The following is a 22,161-nucleotide window of genomic DNA, read 5'->3' as shown; positions in this document are numbered from 1 at the left end:
CTTGCACGCTCGGCTCAGGAGGAACGTGTCAATGAGTCATGCTTTTTCGTGCGTGCAGTCGGCGTTCATCGTTTTATAAGACGTTATCACGTCAAAAAAAATTGGCTCTATATATATGCTTGCTGCTCTAAAAAAAAAAATAAAGATGAAGTTAGCCTTCATAAAAATCATCATGGAAATGAAAAAAAAAAAAAAAAAAGAGGACTACATTCAAAGCAGGGAATAATCAAAAGATTAAACTCTTAATTCATTTGTAATTGATGAGGCCTGAATTATTTTACAAAGCTAAGAATTAATAAAAGTTTTTTTTTTGTATGTATGAAAGTTGTACTCGGAAAGGCTTGAAGTGGCAGCAGTGTTGGGTAGCTGTTGGCTTGCTGGAGAGGGCGAGCGAGCGAGCAGGCTGTGATTGGCCGTGTCGGCAGCGGAGGCAGCCCTGCCGCAAGGGGCGTCGGTGCCGGCCCTGGGGCTGTCCAACAAGGCGGTGTACGAGAGCCGGGAGCCGCCCCCCGCTGACAGGCACGTGAAGGACGAGTTCCCCGAGGCCAGCTTCGTCCCGGCGGAGCTGACAGGCAAGCGACGGCCCTTCCCTCTGCATGCCCGTGTGTTAGCACCAGGCCTGTGCGAGTGTGCACATTTTCCAATACGAATACCAGTAATAAACTACGTGTTCACATTTGATTCGACCTCGAATACTAACACTTCGAAATAACGAACATCCATTTCCTAACGAATGTTAAGACACACAATACCCCGCGAGTTTGTCTTATACCATCATTCACTGTTGAGGTTTTTGATGTTTTAATGGGACTTCATAATCGAAAATATTTAACATTAACAATAAGCAACAAGTATACAAAGTTTTTTTTTTTTTTTTCACTACTGTCTTGCTAAACAGTAACTGAAAATTTGCGTGGACAATTAAAAACACGGTACATTTGTCATTTCAAACTTGAAAACGTCACACGCACCATAAGTGGGGGAAAAAAATAAAAAAAACTTCAACAACCATGGACTACAACACCACAAAACACGGACACTCCTTTTGAGATGGTCATTAAAAAAAGTAATCTTCATAGTTGCAAAGGTTTATAAAGCGATAGTCACAATTGATGTAACACCATGTGATACAGTAGCAGATTACTTGCTGTATATACAGTAAAAGTCCGTTATAACGTAAATTTATAACGACGCCAAAAGTTTATGTTATAGCGAATTTTCGTTATAGCCAAAATTTAAAAAAAAAATCTTATTTTTGCAGCATTATTAAAATATATTATTTTCTCGCTTGTTTTTACTATGAAAATTCACAACCAAAGTAAAGGAAATATACATAAAACTTACTAAAATAACATTTTTAAGCTATATCAGCACTTGCCGAATACGAAATATGAGACCGCGTGTCCCTGATAAGGCTGTCACGCACATCGTGGCTAAGCGCACAGCTGTTTGTTTACATGGACGGGCGGGCGGGGTCACGCAAGGTCATGCCGGTCGCTTCCTGTCTCTTTGACCGCAGCTGGTTTGCTGGAGACATGTGCGCTAAGCTGATGATATCGGGTGCATATTCGCGGAGTTTTGAATACAAAAAAAAATTTAAAAATCTCTAATTACGTTGGACAACCTTACAAATTATATAAAATAATTTTTCCGACAATTGGTTAGAAACACAAAAATAATCGCTCGTACAGACCCTTGGAAAACACAAAATTAAAAATCACTTTTTAAAAATCGAATCAATTTTCGTTTGCCTTGATTTCACTAGACTTTCGGACAAAATAAACGACTGGAGCTCTTGGAAGTTCATCAAATCTTTCGTTGAAGCATTTGTATGCTGATAAAAACGACTGACTGTGTCAAATGCCTCCATTATTGACGTTTTCGACGGAACAGATACGACACTTGGTTCGTCGTGATCTTCAGACGCCGCTTCATTTTGATTAGAAGAGACGAGCTTGACAAGTTCCGTGTTCGTCAACTCCCCGCACGCTTACGATGCAAGTGTGAGACGAGTTATGCTCATTTACGGGCTACAGTCGGCGCGATTCTAAATAAGTAATGCTCGCAGCGGGGCCGTCTTGCTTTCGTCGCCGCGAGGCAAGCTATGCTCGCTGCAGGGCCCCACCTCGTGCGGTGTTGCCAAGACGGCCACGTCATGCACGTTGTTTCATTTGCCGGACGCGTGGAATTGTGCGAAGCTGTTTTTCATTTATTAAGGAAATTGTAGACGTTTTCTCATTGTTTTAGAGCAAAATTACAGGTGTGTAATCTATCGCTATAGCGAAAATGAGCCCACGCTGCATTCGTTATTTCAGAAATTTTTATCCTACACAGCATATGCAAAACTGACGGTGCCGATGGCAATTATCGTTATAGTGAACTTTACGTTATAGACCGTATTCGCTACAACGGACTTTCACTGTATCTATGAGTAACCAGACATGACTCAAAAACATACAAAAAAATGTAAATAATGGTTTAAGATTCTTGATGAAATGAGCAAAAATAGTATTGCTGAACAGAAATAAAACTTATCTGGCGGCCGTTAACAACGAAAATTCGTGAATAACTAGAGTTTAAATATGTAAATATGAGCTCATTCAATCGCCACTTTGTAAATATAGCATTTTTAAAAATATTAATGTATTTCGTAACATAGATTGCGATTGATTTCACTGTATTTTGCGGTTCGTGAAAATTTTATGGCTCAATATGCAGAGTAGCAGGTAGTAGAAAATAAGGCGAATAGGAACTGAAATGAAAGATTGGTTGGTTAAATTAAGTTAGCTTAGCTGCATCGTTAAAAAAAAAATTCTTAATTTATATATCTTAAAAATATTTTCCTTATAATTATTAAATTATTATACATGACTTAAGTTAACCAATCTTTCACTCTAGTATCATTTGACTAATTTTCCAAAGTTATTAAATAACTTAAAAAAAAATTTTAGCGGGATTCTATTTCTCATTATAATTATTTGAATTTGATATTCGTATTCGCGAATGATCTGATATTCATATTCGATTTGAACTAAAAAAACAAACTGATCTTTACGCAGCCCTAATTATTTCATTATGCTGCAAACCAGAAGTTGTATTCATTGTTTGTAGTATAGCCATAGATATTGAGGTAATATTCTAGTTTTGTGACTCACTATAAAATATTATTTTAAACAATTTAATGCTGTTTCTGTTAAAAATTGTTGGTTTTTTAAATAATGTGCATTTTCAGATTTGTAGTAGTTTGTGGGTATTAACTAACAGATTTGTAAATGTTTACACTTAACAATACAGAAAAATATTTTTTTGTACCGATTATTTTATTTAGAATAATGTTTTTATTATGATTAATAATGTAAACATGACGTATGTTAAGGTGTGTTTTATTCTTACTTATTTATAATATCGTAAAAGTTGTTGTTTGTGATTCTTTAGAAAGAGAATACAGATTTCCTCATATTCAAAAATTATTGGATTTACATTTTATTTTAAGATTGAATTTACATTTTGATTATAATTTTTAATTTTGACATTCCTAGATTAATTCAAATGGTGAATTCATTATATCGTTGAACAATTGTTCCAGAATTTGTCGTAAATCCCAAAATTAGCATTTACATGTCCATCTGTCTCTGTTAAGCCTGTGCGAATATCAGTTTTTTAGTTCGAATCGAATTCGAATACGAATACCAAATTATTCTCGAATACGAATATTGAGTTCGAATAATTGGAATGAGAATTGAAATCACATAAAACATGTTATATCACATCACATTACAATATGATAACAGGTACAGTAGAACCCTGTTATAATGTTCCTGCATATAATGTTTTCCTGCTTATAATGTCATATTTTTAAAGTCCCAATATTTCCCCCATAAGGACAATGTATTTATTTCCTGCATATAACGTTCATAAATAATATAATTTCCTGCTTATAATGTTTGCTTTCTAACATTAAATGAATGGGGGAAAAAAATTTTAAAACCAAATTATTCCAACACTTACGATAAGTTTGCTTTATGTATGTTTATGTTTACAATCACTGCCATACAATACATGAAGTTTGTTAAAATACAATTTTATGCAATATACTGAAGGTACACAATGTTCATAGTTACGTCAGTTGGCACCCTTAGTCAAGTCTTCTCTTCCTTGCCATTCCAGTGGGTATTCAGATGCACGTACATAGTCCTACGATATTTAAGTTGCCAACCATTGAGCGAGGGCATAACTAAAAGTGTTTTCTATTGCTTACAAGTTACAAATAATTTTTTTTTCATTCATACGTAGGAATCCCAAAATTAAACATTTTCAGGTGGCAAAGGAGTAGACGTTCTCACTCTTAATGTTGTCGTCATGAATCGTGAGACAATTTTACAAAAAATGTGGCAGTGTATCTTTAAAGACAAACAAAATTTAACCAGGGAACAAGACGAAGTTGAAAAATTGATGGCTTGTTTCAGAAAATTCATGTATCAAGTATACTATCTTTGGTTTTAACATTAAAGTTGTTTACATAGCTAGGTGAGTCCATTGGTACAAAGCTCGAACATTGTTAAGTGCTAAATTGAGATTTCCTGCTTATAACGTTTTCCTGCTTATAATATTTTTTTCTTGTGCTCCCTTGAAAAACATTATAACAGGGTTCTACTGTACATATTTACTGATACAGTGTATGTAGAATCAAAAAACTGACAGTACTTAAAATTTTAAGGTTCTCCAATTTTATAATTAGTTCGTATTAAAAAGAGTCTTGTCACATCACTACATATCAGCTAATTTAAATTTTTGTGGAGAAACACAAGCTGCTCTACATTTTCGGGGAGTAGACTCTCTCTTCTACACGTCACAATGTTGCTAGCTGTTGAGAAAAGTCTCTATCTGCACACTTTCTTGCTACCACAGCTATGTTTCGGAAACAAGTGCGCCCCTTCTCTGACCAGAAACTGAAAGGATTTTCATTCTTTGGGATTAAGGGTGCTGCCAGATATTCGTTTACTTCTCCTTGGATAGTTTCTTCGTAGCTTGCAAGCTTAGACTGAGCTGCTGTTGAAGGTTTCACGTAGGCCCACAGAGATGACTTCTTAAATAGGCATTTCACTTGTAGCCTCACTTGTCTCAGTTATAGTTTCAGCTACTGTGTTCAGCTTACACAGCTTACATACCTCCCTGCACAAATTTTCAACCCATATTTTTATTTTATTTTCATCCTCAATTAGTGAATCTTTGAACCGTGGATCTACCATCATAGAAAACACATTTACTTCACAATCTTGGAACACCATGTAACGTGATCGCAAGCTTTTAAGTAAGTTCTTGGCAAGAGTTTTTTTTTTTTTTTGACGCGCGGGACAGGATAATTGCCTGAGCTGTCACTACGAGAGGAATTTGGAAAGGGTGGAAGGGTATGAGGGGGGGGGGGGGGGGTTTCCGCCTGCATCCGGTCGTTTACTGTGTATTATCCTATTGAAAAACATTGACGTAGCATCAAGGGCGCCCATACCCGGGGGCAGGGGGGGGGGGCCGTGGCTCCCCCCTAGCTTTCAGGGAAGGAAAAATATATAGTGTAGTCAGGTGTTTTACTTTAAAGAAAGTTATTTAAATTCGGTATTATGTAGAAATGGTTCAACACGAAGATATTATTGTATATCGTTTTTTACACGTCTACTTCATTTTTTTATGTTAGTTCAAGCATTAGTTTCTGCTGCTGCGATATAAGGTGTTGTGAACAGGGAGAAAATGCTGTTCAAGCGCAACGCCCGTGGCGAGTCATTCCCCTTCGTAATCCCGCCCAAGCTCACGCGATAACACAAAACAACAGATTTAGACAAGTCAGAGTTAGACGACGCGACAGTTGACATGTACTTGTAGACAGCGAAATGTTTTGCTACTTTTTCGTCATAATAATGTGAATGTTCACAAATAACATCTCAAAACAGAGATTTTTCAATAGTCTTTAGGTCTACATTTTTATGCATCTGGTCTAGATTTAGTTTAGTGTATTCAGTCAGTATAAATAACTTAAGTGTAAATAAATCAGTAAAAAGTGTAAAGATAAAAACGACTGTTATTATGTAGTGTTTCTTAGTTTTCCTCATTCGTCACATCCGCTCAGAATATTCACAATTGTTAAGGTAAGCTAACACCTTTAAAGTTACTCAAATAAGAATTATTGTTCAGAAAAGTCTACAACGTAAAATTTATTTTGGAATTTTGAATTTAGAGGAAAACCACTTTTTCCCTTCAAAAGTGTTTAAAGGAATAAGGATTCCGCTACCTTCAGTAGACTCGGAAGCAATTTACACTGGAATCACGATTTTACGTACGCTCACGGTCGCTTGGATTGCATTCGTAAAATCGTTATCTTCAAAAAATTTTAAACACCCCATCCCGTGAAGATACATGTTATAATTTATTGAACGAAATATATATAATATTAAATAGTAAAAACAATGACTGCCGTCTGCCCTCTGCCCTCCACTGCGTTCCCCTTATTTTTTTTAACATTCCACAACTTGCCTCATTGCACGAGTGATATAAAAGTGACATCACAGCGACTAAACACAGTTGCACCACGCATTGCATCATGTTAACTTTTGTGTGGTGACAGTAGGTTGTCCGACATGCCTTTCTTGGATATCTTTCCTTTTCGTAAGACGCGTGCTACTAAAATAAATTTATATTTGAGTTTGCAAACTTGTCCACTCCTTGCCAGAGACGACTGAACACAGACGAGACTATCCAGGGTAGGGTTGATGAGCTGGAAGAATTCCCTGCCTTGCATTTTTATGGACTTTACCTTATCATATTTATCAGTTAATCTTTAACAGATCGGCTTGATAAATATTAATGAACGTACTTTTAGTATCATAATCGAGGAGAACAAGCACACAGTTCAGTGTACACCTGTACTGTTTCATAAAAGTGATCATAGGTAGGGATTGGAAAAATTCGCGGTTTCAATGACCACTAGGATAGACTCCACGATTCTCTATGTAGGCTACTCGGGCAAATATCACCTGGCTATTGGCTACCGACTCGGGACACCTGTTTATTGCGATTCTTATGATTCGATACTTCTTTTGTTGAGTGTTTGCCATTGGCTCAGAGTCCTTCAGGTAAATTGCGGTCCAATCACTGACGCAGCATTAAGCTAAACGAGTTTGGATTCCAGACTGTCTCGAAAGGAATCCGCGAATTTTTACGGTCTCTAATCATAGGCTTATTTGGTGAAGAAAAACGCTGCTCTGTAACGACAGACATTCATTAAAAACACAGTACATTTTAGTGCGAGCATCCCTTGAATTTGTGATAGCCATAGGGAATTATTTGTTTGTATAGTAAGTTAAAAAAAGCTTAGTTAAAAAACCGCTCGTCACGTCTACTTGCTCCGTAACTTATACCATTTTTGAGCGTTTTTTACTGGCAAACCGATGCAGCGAAGGTAATGAATGCGACACATGTCAAGATAATGCCTAATGGCATGGGTTGCTGGATATTAGCGGAAAGGAGAGGAAGTAGCTACTCAATATCGTTTCTTTCTCTCACGCTTCACAAGGTTTCAAGCTCAGTTGCTATGCTCACGAGCTGGAAATGCTGGAATGGGTAAGGAATGTTGAGTATAGTTCATTTGCGGTAAAATAAATATTTTTACGGCCTTGACATAATTTTTCAATCGAAGAAATTTCGAACTATGCGACAAATAGTGTACCTAGTCCATTTTTTCTTTTCGATTTTGAGTTTGATGACGCAATAACGTATACAATATTCACTAACGGTAAATGGATGTTGTATTAGCTTAAAAATATGAATACGCTGTGCATTAAAATTAATATTTTTATATGTTTTCATAGTGTTTTTTAATTTTTTATTCAATAAATTTTGGTGTCAAATTTTCCGAATTTTAGATGGTTCCTGAAAAATGTATTCGTAAAATCGCGGCTTCGTTGAGTCCGGGCTCCGTAAAATCGAGGTTCTAATGTACTCTTAATTCTGAAGTTAAGTAATGAACATGTTATTTAAGGGTTTATCAGGGCCGTATTTACGCGCAGGCTATCTAGGCTGTAGCCTATGGGCCCGCACCACAAAAGGGGGCCCGCACCACACGACACGAAAAAAAAATTATACTTTGACGTGGATCTTCTTATATTCTTAAAATACGCGTCGACATAGTGTCCAGTTGTTTTGTGTGGATTAATTGCGCCGAACTAAACTCTTCTGTGGAAAGCTGACATGAGTTATGTCAGCATTTAGAAATTTTCGATTATTTTCATTGGTTTTGGTGTCACTTAATTCCTTAACCTCTAAATACTGTTTGGTTAAATTGTCTAGTTAAATAATAAACTAATTTTTTCTGCGCTTTTCTATCACTAAATAAACTTATAGTCCTCGACTACTGAATCCATCTGTGCTAATTCTAAATGATAAGCAATTATGATTCATATCGAAACATAGTAATATTCATTTAATTGTGAAACAATTTTTGACTATAATTATAAGCGTAGTTCAGGTGTTACATTTAAAAACAACTGTTTTCTGACTGTGATAACATATTTAAATCGTTTCTCTCCCAAAGTTGAATCTTTTGACCAACACGTTTTAAACTTTATAATTATTTTAATTTAATTTGTACGCGATATTTATTTATGGGTAAAGAGAGCAATTAGTTGAAGGACTGTATTCTTGATATCCGTGTACCCAAGACGCTGTAAAAGTATAAGGACTGTATTCCTGCATTTTTGTTGCTAAAAATTCATTTGTTTCAATAAAATAGTTAATAATTAATTAATAAAGTAGCCAATATAGATTTTTTTTATGGCGAATGAGTACTGTGGTCTAGTATTTTAGTAACAGGACAAAAAATTTTAATAGGGTCAGAACTGGAACTATTTTATGGCTAGTAACAAGCCGCAGTTAAGTCTTCCAAAATATTAAAAATACTTCATACCCCTAAGGGGTCGTCCATTAATCACGTGATGTTTTTTTTAAGCAAATTTTTAACCCCCCCTCCCCCCTAGTGATTTGTGGCGAGGTTTCAGACTAACCCCCCCCCCCCCCACAATAAATCACGTGTATTTTTTTGGTACAAAATATTTTTCAAAAATTCAGAATATCATCTTCTTCCTAGTGTGTTAAAATTAAGCACAGTGATAAAAATGTCCAGACACACATTAAGGTTGCAGGTTTATTCTCACTAGCATAAAAATAATAAAGGAAAGGCTTATATGTGATTTACGCATGTATTCGGCGCCAAAATCACAGTCTTACTGGTGACTGGCAAGCCGAGTCGGGTGGTTCATGTTGCGGCGGGCGGGGATATTGTTGCCTGGCTACGGCGAGTCAAGGTCACGCGTCGCTTTTCGGTTTAGTAGAAATCGCGCAAAAAAAATAAATACACGTGATATCTCTCTACACCCCCCCCCCCCCCTCCCACATTGTGATATTTCGTGATTTTTCCCGACAACCCCCCCCCCCCTTTCGAGCCTCACGTGATTAATGGACGATCCCTAAGTCTGGCCCCCCCCTACAAATTATCATATGGGCGCCCTTGCGTAGCATGTTAGGCTTTTGGAGTCTTTGCTGTGAGTATGCGGTCAGATGTTTTCTACATGGTCTGTACAATTTTCTTTCTCTTCGCCGTCACGTTCGGAACGAAATTACAGTGCCGACAAACCATGTTTCACCCTATAATCTGAAAACTGTCACCTATAACTCCCCAGTTGTGTGGATTTTAGACACGTATTTATCTTTATCAGTATGCTGACAGTTCAAAACTATTTTAAACGACCTGACGATATTCTTCTACATAAAATACGTTAGTTATCGCTCCGAATTACTGTGTTCAAACGGGCTTTACGTGGCCAGATGTAGTGGAATAACTCCACATACATAACTCTAAAACATTACGAAAATCCCGCGGAACTTTTGCCCCCGCCCAACGAGAGAAACCTCCGTGATCCCGAAATGTTTCCCGGTTTCAGTGATCCCGTTCAGACTTTTTCGTAAATGACTGAATATTCATTTTTTCGAAGTGTTAGTATTCAAAATTGAATCGAATACAAATAATAAACTATTCGTTTTGATATTCGAAAATTTGAATATTCGCACAGGCCTAGTCTCTGTGAACACTGTGCCCTCAGGATACAGAAGTCGTGGGAAGATAAATGAAACTGAATGAATTGTCATTAAAGTCATGAAATAGTCCCAAAATAAAACAAAGCTGCTGGAAGTCATGAAATCTTAATTTCAAGCAGCTTCTCACTTACTTGTATTGGTTTTAGGCCTGAAAAGTTTATGCATTTTAACAAAAAAAAAATCAGCAAGTTCCTGCAAATAGAAGTATTTCATGTCATGTTCAGTTATATTGATTAGTTCTTATTTATTTAAAAAAATTACCCTGTTATGTTACAAAGGTTTTGAATTTTTTTAAACTATTGAGGTGATTGTAGACAATCTGTAAACGTACAACATTGTTATTTCACTTTAGGAACTTAATTATTTAATTTTTAAATGTTTTATTAATTGTCATAATTCATTTCAGGGATTTTTATTATACACTAGATAAAATTTTATGGCTATGCTTTGCTGTGGCTGAGTGATTAAGAAAGGATTTAAAAGACAAAATTTTATTATTAAATACTCTGATTACCTTTACTTATAATAAATCACAGTTCATTTTATTAATAAATACTCTGATTGGTTCTAACTATAATAAGAGATAGATATCAATAATTGTAAACTCGTGAGAATAAAATCAAAAATAATACAAAAAAGTGAGGTTACGTAGTACATTGATCAATGAAAATGTGCACAACATGGAGAAAAATAAAATTTGAATTGAAACGTAGCGCCATCTATGAGATATTTATGTCAGACAGTACAACAGTTGTCTGTAAAAAAAACTGATTTAAGGTGCCATCTGTTTGAGACTTATGAAACTTACGATTAATAACACCAATCAACATTGATAATCAGTTTATTATTAATTATATATTATTAGGACCATTAATCAAAATAAAAACCATCCTATCTCTCAAGTTGGAAAAAATTATACATAAATGCCAATTTTCCATCGAAATCGGTTGACTTGGTGAAGAGTTCACTGGAAACAAACATCAGGACACTGGATTTATATATATTAAGAATTTTGATCGGGACTCGCTAGAGACAGTGACGACAGTGTTCGTGTGGTGGTGTGGTTGCAGAGCCACCCACGGAGGAGGACCTGGTGTTATGGTGGTGTGGTGGTATGGTGTGGTGGTGGTGTGATGGTGGTATGGTGGTGTAGTGGTGTGATGGAGGTGTGGTGGTGTGATGGTGGTGTGGTGGTGGTATGGTTGTGTGGTGGTGGTATGGTGGTGTGATGGAGAAATGGAGGTGTGGTGGTGGTGTGATGGTGGTATGGTGGTGTGGTGTGATAGTGGTGGTGTGATTGTGGTGGTATGGTGGTGTGATGGTGGTGGTATGGTGTGGTGGTGGTATGGTGATGGTGTGGTGGTGTGGTGGTGTGGTTGCAGAGCCGCCCACGGAGGAGGACCTGGTGTTGTGGTGGTATGGTGTGGTGGTGGTGTGATGGTGGTATGGTGGTGTAGTGGTGTGATGGAGGTGTGGTGGTGTGATGGTGGTGTGGTGGTGGTATGGTGGTGTGATGGAGAGATGGAGGTGTGGTGGTGGTGTGATGGTGGTATGGTGGTGTGGTGTGATAGTGGTGGTATGGTGGTGTGATTGTGGTGGTATGGTGGTGTGATGGTGGTGGTGTGGTGGTATGGTGATGGTGTGGTGGTGTGATGGTGGTGTGGTGGTATGGTGATGGTGGTGGTATGGTGGTGTGATAGAGGTATGGTGGTGTGGTGGTATGGTGTGGTGGTGGTGTGGTGGTGATGGTGGTATGGTGGTGGTGTGGTAGTGGTATGGTGGTGGTGTGGTGGTGTTATGGTGGTGTGGTGGTATTATGGTTGTGTTATGGTGGTGTGGTGTGGTCGTGTGGTGGTGTGATGGTGGTGTGGTGGTGTGGTTGCAGAGCCGCCCACGGAGGAGGACCTGGTGCAGAACACGCTGTGGCCGGAGGTGCAGAAGCTGTACGGGCACGGCTACGAGCTGTACGCACTGGCCGCGCGAGCAGACGGCCGGCTGCTGGCCTCCGCCTGCCGTGCCACCTCGCCCCAGCACGCCGCCGTGCTGCTCTGGTACGGCACTCGCCCGGCTGTGCGCTTGGGAGAGCGTGCAAGTAGTTGTTCGAACACCCACTTCGTGTCAGATTATTCCTTTTTTAACTCTTAGCATTATATATATTTTTTTGGTCATTTCAAACCATACTTTCATTTTAAATTTAACCTTGATATGATTGTATTCATTAACACTATATAAAGGGGTTGGTCATGGCAACAGACAAATGTTTGTGGCAAAATATACTGTCGGTACCGTGTTTTCTCGGACTGTCACTGCGCCATTATTTAAAGGGGGTCAAAATAAGGAGAGAGGAAAAAAATCTCGCATAAATGTCGCAAGATGTTTTTGGTCCCACTTTTAGATTCTGAGTGTTTTTTTTTGTAGGTAGCAAACATGACGGGATTAAAGCACTGTGCAACAGCTATTGGTTTTCAACTTCTCAATTTGCTGGCAGGCAGTTTGGTAGTTATAATGGGAAAATACAGTAATTGCTATCACAGTAAAACTTGTTTAAGTTCTACCCGCACAATACGATTTTCCGTCCAGTGTGGTCAAATTTTTGGTTCCGCCATTTCCTCAATAAAATATTCATTATATTTTTCAGTGTAAGGGGTTGCCCATAAATTTCTTTTCCCATATAAAACTATGTACTTTATAGTTGAAAAATCTATTATTCTTTTCTGAAACTACCCCTTACTTATTTAATTAACAAAAATACAAAGTTGTCCAATGTGTAAATTTTATTTTAAAGACATTTTCAAACATTAAAATCTGTATCTGTTTATCCTCGTCGCCGATGTGTACCGCTTACAAAAATGTAAGCCAGCGCTAGTTAGCATCATTCATGTTTGGTTATTTTGATAACCATATAAAGCATGCGCACATAGTCAAATATCTATATAGATAGCTCACTGATTGCACGCAATGCGTGTGTGCTGTCTCGTGCCGAGTTAACTACATTGTAAGTTCTTATATCTTTATATATATACTAGCTGTACCCTGGCACATTGTGAAATCCATGAAAACAAAAGAATCAAGAGAAAACGCTTGTCTTTTGTTTTTATTAGCAGGATAAATGTTCATAAAAGTAAAACAGCAATAAAAAAATGAAGGAACGTTAGAATTCAAAAAATAAATAGCCATAAACCATCTAGGAAAAATTTCGCATCGAATGGTGGTAGTTTCATGTCGATACGATCAGTGGTTTAGGCGTGATTGAGCCTCAAACGAAGACCATTTTCATTATATATATATATATATATATAGAGATATTTCTTGTGTGCGAGTGTATGTCACTGAACTCCTCCTAGACGGCTGGACCGATTTTGATGAAATTTTTTGTGTAAGTTCACGGGGATTCGAGGATGGTTTAGATTCACAATTGGATATTTTATCTCGATTCTGAGTTAAGAAAAAACTAAAAAAAACACGCTTTAAAAGCAAAAAAACTAAGCATTGTTGATAATTAGCCTCCATGGCAACGGGCTTTTGCATTGTTGTTGCCTTCTGCGTAACCATGGGAAAGGTTTTTGGTAACGGCAGTGGCGTGCCCAAGAGGAGGGGTATGTATAATGTGAAGATACAAAATGTCCAGCGTAGAAATACTTACCGCCATATGTACATTTGGGCAGGACAATGTCTGTCGGGTCCGCTAGAAAGATATATAGAGATATATATGTAGAAAGATATATAGAGAGAGATATAAATAGAAAGATAGAGAGAGTTATAGAGATATACATAGAGAGATAGAGAATTAGAGAGATAAAGAGAGATGCTTAGTATACGTTTAAAAAATTAAAAAATTGATTGAGACATTGCAACGCATGCCGGGCATTATCTAGTATTTATATAATTGATCAGTGAATAGGAGGATGGGGAGTACAGTTGATTTTTTTTTTTTGCTTCATTATTTAGTGCACAGTATTTGATGAGGAATTACAAACACAGAGTTACATGAAAAAGATTCAAAAGAACCCATTTATATAACGAAATAAGTGTAGTTTAATAGAATGGAATTTCAATGATTAAATGCTTGAATTGTAACGAAATAAATCAATATAAATAACTGAATAATTGTGTTGAAATGTTACCTAATTGAACAAATAAATGTGAAATAACAGAAATAATCTAAAACGATACAAATGGAAATAAAATACATCCACATATACCGAAATGAATCTGAAACCTAACACGACAAACAAAATCACTTAATACAATACAAATAAAATTATATGTACCCATGATATGTTCCTTGGAACCCCGGCAAGTTGCAAGTCATGTCTGGTGACCGAACCATCTGTCCACGTGAGCACGGCAGTCACGCAGAGCGCGTCGTGTGCGCAGGGACACGGACAGCTGGCAGTGCACGGACCGGCTGGAGTCCCACCAGCTGACGGTGACGCAGCTCGCCTTCTCCCCGGACGGGGACCACCTTCTGGCCGTGTCTCGCGACCGCCGCTGGAGCCTGTTTCGCCGGCAGCCCCCAGGTGGGCCTCGCTACTGTCGCACCCTGTGCGTGCTTGCCTGTTCCGTGAAGTCCCCAGGTGGATCTCGCTAGTGTCGCACCCTGTGCGTGCTTGCCTGTTGAAATTGTGATTAAATTTTTGGTTATTACAAAGCTCCTTATTGCAAAGTGTCAAAAAATATGGTCCCTTTAGGTTTGTGTAATTGAGGTTCCACTGTGTCCAGATATCGCTGGTGCCTTTGAACATGCATAAAAGTTACTTGTAAGCTGATTGACTGTCCAAAGTAAAGGTTTTACATTTTTGAAGTGAAAACCTCTTTAGCCGCGTTGGGCGATTTTTTGGTAGGGGGAAAACTTAATGGGTTTCGCGTCACCGACATGCTAGTGACGTGTTGCCCCAGACTGGCGATGCGCAGCGGCCTGTGTACATGTATACGCACATATACACTAGTACATGGTATATATACTAGACTGCATCATGTGCGTGTAGCACTATTTTTTCGGATGGGTAAAATCTTGTAAGTTCGCTTCACCGACACCGACATGCTAGTGATATATTACCAAAAACCTTTTGTTGGATTTGTAAATAGTGCTTGCCCTAGATTTATGTTAACTAATCCAAGTGTTGGATGCTTCAAAATTCAAATATGGCTGCCATTAACTCAAGCGATCCTGGTGGCCACCAGGAAAGACTCAGTGGTTCGTCTGGTACCGGCGTCATCAGACGTCCGGCTATCGTTTTTGACTTTCATGTTATCTGGTAACAGTTTCAGTACGAAACACCTTTTCTTACATACATTTGATGTAGAAATTTTGTCATGTTACACATTTAAAAACAAAGTTTAAAAGTTTTTACTTCTGTTGGCAGTCCCCTTGACTGCCTTTTCATCAAGGCTTTAAAAAACACGTGGTAATTGTGCTGGGTCATGGTTGACGTGGAAAGTGCGTGCTGTCCCCAGGCGACCGGTACCGGCTGCAGGCGGCCACGGACAAGCAGACGTGCCTGCACACGCGCATCGTCTGGTGCTGCTCCTGGGCGCCTGACTCGCGCTACTTCGCCACCGGCTCGCGAGACGGCACGGTGGCCGTCTGGCCGTGCCAGCAGGGTGAGGGAACAACCCGTCTTCAGTTCACACACAGTCCATTCATCATCGAGGGAACAGGGATGTGCGAATCCTTGATTTTCAGTTCGGTTCGAATCCGATTCGAATCCCTGGAAATATTTGAGATATGAATCCGATTCCGAATATCAAGCACAGAATAATTAAAAATAACTGATTAATTAAAAAAAATAATGCGTTTTCTCTTTTTTCTAACTGTAACTACTGACAATTATTTATTACACTGAGATAAACACTTTAAAATATGAAAACCAAAACATATTCGATTCTCCAACTCAATCGTAATAAACTGCACGCCACAGGGAAATCTCAGTTTTATAAACGTTTCAGCAAACAAAACCATTTTTTCTCCAATAAATAGCCAAGACTTTTTTTTCTTGTAGGTATGTAATTGTTTTTAGTTTATAGTTTGCTATACGATGAAATTCGTAATTATAGTTTAAGCTCTCGAAATTCTTTTAATGTCACTGTGTTAATTATTTAATTTACATATCTTTCGTTGATACATCATATTATAAATACTTACGTAATAGTAGCCTAATTTTATTTTTGACTGCTAGTATTTTTCAGTCGTATTAAGTTAATATATAACTTTTGTGAATATTCGTAATACTTTTCGAATCCATGTAAGTACAACGAATCCGGGTTCGGGTAATTGTGGATTCGAACCGTACCCGAAAATATCGGGTACTCGCACATCCCTAGGGAACACGTATTCCAGGATAAATTACCGTACAGAGACAATGTACTGGGTGTGGGATAAATGAAGACATTACCATACACATCAACGTCCATTTTTGCTCCATGTTTGGTGAGAAAATTAGGAATCTCCCAAGCTGGAGAGCAGACAATCTCGTGTGAGACTTTGTATTTCCACAAAGATTAAGATATTGTGAAAAGCTTTGAAAATTGCTGGATTTCCTTTTTTTTTTTATATGAATTTAACATTTACCATTTATTTTTTATTTCTTTAAATATTACTATGTTCTTGGATAGATATACATACACTGTTAACGTGGATTTATTTACGGAAAGAAATTTTTTTGCTGCAGTCTAGAAAAATATATTTTCTTTTTAAGTGTTCAAAAAAATACACTTCAAAATGTCAATGGCAATGTCTCATAACAAAAATTATTTTATTTATGAACAACTTTTTGATACGAACCCTACTTTGAATCTTGCTAATCCTCGAATCCAGAGGATTTAAAAGTTTCATCAATTTTTGCATTTTATTTCTCTGTAAAATATTAAAGTGCAAGTCTCAACAGCATCAAGAACGATTAGAGGTAAAATTATTTCTTGATCTCTTCTTGGGATTAATTTTTAGTCTCATAAATTTTTGGAAATACAGTAAAAATCTTAATTGATAAATTATGTTTTTCAAGGATATAATAAAGTTTGCATTACCAGGTAATCACGTGTAATTAGTATCATTGGTGCTCCACGGCTGAATACATATATTTTTTAAGGCGGCCAACCTCTGTAAAACTGCGCAAAACATGAGTGTGAAGGTTGACAATTTCTAGGCTGCCCCAATTTATAATTTTGGAGAGAAAAAAAAATTGATTTTATCATGAATATTTTTATTATCCTAAGTACAAACATGTCTTAAGTTTCACTGTTACCTTTATTCAAAAGTTGAGTGACTATGCAAACTCATTCGTAAGCAGCGCCCGCCCGGTGATTAGATTCCATCAAAAACGTGACAGAATAAAAAAAAACTGACAAATTGCTTGGTTCTGGCGGATAAACAATTGGCCGCAAACGTTGCATCACGGACACTGCAAACCCGGACAAACTGGTTTGCAAGTGTTACCGCAATGGGGGGGTCGAAGTGTTTCATCGAATCCTAGGGCGCCACCACATGTATAACGGGCATGTGGACCCGACTACTCTGTTCTTGGGGCCGTGACGTAGCCCGTGTGTGGCGAGGCCCGTTTCCCCCTGTAGCACTCAAAACAACCGAGAAACGACGACAGGTGTGTGAAGCTCCTTCCTCTCGCAGCGCTCGCGACTCGCTGACCATTCGTCCCCGCTCGGCAACTCTCGGGAGCGGAGCACTGACGTCACATCGGCGGGCACACATGGCGGGCGGTGGTGGAAGGAGGGGGCACAGAATAAGGAGGGAAATAAAGAAGTGCGACTCTTACAGTGGAAACTAAAACCATGTTTCACGCGACATGTGTCGCTATCTGTTGGGCGGGCCCTTAACTACCAGCAAATAAAAAATTGGAATAGAGGTTCTCATATAAAGTTTTTTTAGTTAACTTAATATAACCAAAAAGACGTATTATCTCCTTGGCGGCGCAAAACTAATTTAATCGATGCGAAAATATTTAATGCTGTTTTGTAATAAACTGTCATGTAATAAATAAAGGAGTAGGAGGTGCAAAAACTCGTATTACACACCACACAATTAGTGGCTACCTAAATAAAGTGAATGTTCACTGGTTTGTTTGCCTGATAATGGCTTATACATTACTTCTCGTAATAAATTAATGTAGTTATGTCAGCAATATATGATGAAAACTACCATTTAGCGGACGGGCCCATAACTACTTCAAGAAACTAGGTCTCGGTCTCGGTAGAGTTTCTCCCCCATGGGAGGGGGCTCGCAGCGTGCAAGGGGAGAAGGGGCTCAGAAGGGCGCAGCCCGGGGACGATGTCGCGAGCGTGGACGGGGCGTGGCCTGCTCGTCAGGTCCGGGCGCCGTGGCTCCGAGGGGCCCGCCCCTGGTGGAGCGGAACCAGTCGGTGACGGCGGTGGCGATGTGGCTGCACGCCGGCAGCTACCTGCTGGCCGTGGGGCTGGACTGCGGGGAGGTGTCCCTGTACCGCTGGCTCGAGGGCGCGGGGCACTGCCGCCTGCTGCACCTCGGCAGCAAGTGAGCTGCCCTCTGCTGGTTCCCAGCTACAACTATTCAACACCATGTTCACCACAACTGTGGAAACTAGAATAAGTGGTCACGTTATAATCGCAAACTTGTATCTTGGCTTGATGTAAGCTTTTGGACATATGCCATTGCTAAGCACATGTATGTCTGTAGAAGAAAACTACAAAATACACAAAAGACAAAAAATACAAATTAAGCAAAAAATTGCTGTTGTCAACAGGATATAAACACCACATTATATTCCATAACAGGAATATGGTCAACAAACAAATAGAAACAAAGAAAAATGGACTAACAGAACGAAAAAAAACCCACAAATGATTAGTAATGACAGCACAAAAATATTGAAACCCAAAAAAATTCAGCGCAACAGTCGAAACAAGACAAAAACACAGCAAAACAAAAAGACGAAATAAACACAATAGTTTTCCAAAAACAGAAGAGAACGAAAAAACCCCAACAAATGACAGCACAAAAATATTGAACCCAAAAAAAATTCAGCACAGCAGTTAAAACAAGACAAAAACACGACAAAACGAAAAGACGAAACAAACACAATATAGTTTTCTAAAACAGAAACAAGCGACGTTTCGGGAACTGCTATCTGCTCCCGTCCTCAGGCAGAGACGCACATGGTACGAAAATACAGGTGCGACTGCTTTTGTCTTTGTTGTTTTTTGCAGTTTTCTTCTACAGACATACATGTGCTTAGCAATGGCGTATGTCCAAAAGCTTACATCAAGTCATGCACTCCCATTGCACAAATCTTTCAATGATAAAACTCGTATCTTGCCATTTGGAACAGCTTGGGTAAAAAAAAAAAAAAAACTACAGGCTCTGCTCCTGAAATGTGACACTTCTGCCATTGAAGACAGATGTTAATTACCGTCTCCTGTTCTCCAGGTTAGTTAAAAAAAACTACAGGTTCTTGTGCTACTTTAGTCCAGGGCTGTATGAACCTCTGCACAGGCGTGACGTATGAAAGATGCAGGATGAAGGAGAGGTGCAAAGGGAGTTTGTGCTTCTCTTCCGTGTGGCTGCTGGGGAAGTGTGTGTGTGTCTCTCTCTCACCCATCCCCCCCCCCTCCTTTTCTAGTGCCATTTGCCATGGTGAGCCACACAGCCGGAACCGAAACTTTGGTGACGTGAACATGAAAATTAAGATCATTTTGATGGCTATCCTGTTTAAACTTCAATGTAGTATGCATGGAAATAAAGCTGTATAATGGATTTTTTTTTTACACAAACAAACAGTGAATTATGGTCCCCTTATTGAAATAAGTATTAAAGCAATACACCAAATACCTGTAAATATGGCATCTTCGTGCGTGTTTGGTGATGTTCATTTTAACTTGGTGGTACTGAATCCTCCAAAATTTGCATCTGAATAATTTTTCCTAAACGTAAACAGTTGTGAAATTACTTGTGTTCTTTTAATATAAACATTTCCGATAAAAATCTGAAATTAATTGAATTTTAACACGTGAATATTTATACAATTCTGTAAGAAATTCTCATAAAAAGTGGACAGTTTTGAGATTCTTTAACATTTACATCTATTTCTCATGAACCGAAATTTCCATGTTCAACTTAAAACAAATGTAAATTATGTACTGCAAGATGTGATGAATTTATTGTTTTCACGATGTGAGATAATGAAAGTCGGGTTAGTATAAAAAAACATAAGCATCTCTTGACATTTAATTTAGTGTGGTGTACATTTGCTTATTGTTTCCTATCATAGTGAGAATAAAAATTATTGTATTTTAAAACTTCCCTCTTTATACATTATTTTCCTAATTTTACAGTTTTCGTGGTCCCTTGAGAAATGTGAAAACAAGGTTCTCTCTCTCTTTCTCTCTGTGTGTATGTGTGTGTATGCAGTGGCGTAGCTAAAAGGTGACTGGCGCCCCTGGCCAGACTTGAAAATGGCGCCCCCCTCTTGGATTAAAACGGGGGGGGGGGGGGGGGGAGCATTCAGTAAACGCGAAACCGTCGCAGCAGCACCACTCCCACCCCCCCCTCCTCCTCCCTTGCTCCGGCTCCCCTGGCGGTGGCCTTACCTGCCACCCGCCTGCTACGCCACTTGTGTATGTAAATGTGTGTGTGTGTGCGTGTGCACACACACACATGTAGAGAGAGAGAGACACCCATGAATTTGTGTATTCTTGTTTTAAAGTTTAGTTTACTCCTGAGAGAGTCGAGAACGCAGGCATGGATGAATGTGCAGCCCCGACTGGTGTTGTTCTCCCCGCAGCACCGCGCACCACATGACTGTCAGGAGGCTGGCGTTCCGGCCGGCCGTGGGCGCCACCAGCGACACGAGAGAGGACGGCGCCGCCGGCTCCACCCTGCAGCTGGCCAGCGGTGGTGCCGACAATGCCGTCAAGATACACTCCATACGTGTGACCACCTAACCTACTCTCGTCAATTATACATCATTTTGTATACATATCACAGCACTGATTTTCTGTAACCTTACCCTGAGTCGCTCTTCAAATGTCGGCTTTCCCCTTGAACCAGGGGGGAAACCGACAATTTTCCCACACCCTTTCCAAGAGTCGCGGCAATAGTGCACCACGTGTGAATGACATTAAAAACCAACTATCTTTGCCGAAGTTATGTACTTGCTTGACTTTGTTTCCCCAAAACCAGAGTGTAGATAAAATAAACTTTTTTTCAACGAACTTGATACACATTAGCAGAACTTTAAAAATTATAGGGATAGCGATAAGAGTAACCATTAAAAGTAGTCAAAAAATATTGACAGAAGATTTATTACCTCAAAATTTATTTAATAAATAGTAAATACAAAACCAGGCAAATTTACAATAGCACACGAGTGGGTGAACTTTAATATACAAAAAAAAAAACAGGTTTACTAACTAAATACTATAAAAAATAAGCAATAACATATTTGGGAAGCTCCACCTGATAATGTTTACTTGACGCATAAGAAAAAATTTTGCCTTAAAAATCAGCATAACACCCAACTGTAAAATGACTAGCTCTGACATTATTTATTTATATTACCCTAAACCAAAGTTCCATTTTACTAGAGCAGGCGAGTCAGACTGTCAACGCACCGAAATGATCTCATTAAGTTTGTTCCGCATCTTTAAATAAATTTTCTAAACATTCTGTACAAGTACTTGCAAGAACAAGGCAGGTTGCAGAAAAAGAGGTTACTCATCGTCTATGCCGGCTGAAAAAACCTAAAATGATTAAAAAAAGCTCAGGATATTAAAACTTGTGCCTTGGGTGGAAAAATACATTGTTGTGGAAAATTGTAGACATGATTAGAAGGAAACTTTTTTTTTTAATAGTGATAGTGTTATTGCAATATGTAACAATTTTATTTGAAAGGTAAGAATTTGTAGCCTATGCTTCCTCAGCCATTTCCAATATATTTGGTTTGTAATTTTTTTAACATGACAATGATTTTGGTCGTCTGTGACCGAGATGGTTATGACGCTTAACTGTTGTAAACAAAACAGATGCGATCGGTATCC

At 38.6% G+C, this 22,161-nt stretch overlaps 1 protein-coding gene across 2 annotated transcripts in view; it reads left to right on the top strand.

Annotated features, from left to right (window-relative positions):
* Positions 1-21,267, top strand: part of LOC134540811 (elongator complex protein 2) — a 36,597-nt gene extending 15,330 nt beyond the window's left edge. Inside the window, exons 8-13 of one of the 2 annotated variants that reach the window (XM_063383751.1) lie at positions 426-572; positions 12,023-12,188; positions 14,515-14,657; positions 15,595-15,741; positions 18,457-18,640; positions 20,907-21,267. In XM_063383751.1, coding sequence (XP_063239821.1) covers positions 426-572; positions 12,023-12,188; positions 14,515-14,657; positions 15,595-15,741; positions 18,457-18,640; positions 20,907-21,066 — 947 coding nt within the window. In that variant the 3' untranslated portion in view covers positions 21,067-21,267. Of the gene's footprint in view, positions 1-425; positions 573-12,022; positions 12,189-14,514; positions 14,658-15,594; positions 15,742-18,456; positions 18,641-20,906 lie in introns of those variants that run through there. The other variant, XR_010076518.1, reaches the window with a different exon arrangement.
* Positions 21,268-22,161: the final 894 nt, after the last annotated feature.

Source organism: Bacillus rossius, chromosome 17, assembly GCF_032445375.1.
Source record: "Bacillus rossius redtenbacheri isolate Brsri chromosome 17, Brsri_v3, whole genome shotgun sequence".
Taxonomy (NCBI): Eukaryota; Metazoa; Arthropoda; class Insecta; order Phasmatodea; family Bacillidae; genus Bacillus; species Bacillus rossius.
The sequence above is the reverse complement of the archived record's forward strand: the minus strand, read 5'-3'. Positions and strand labels throughout refer to the sequence as shown.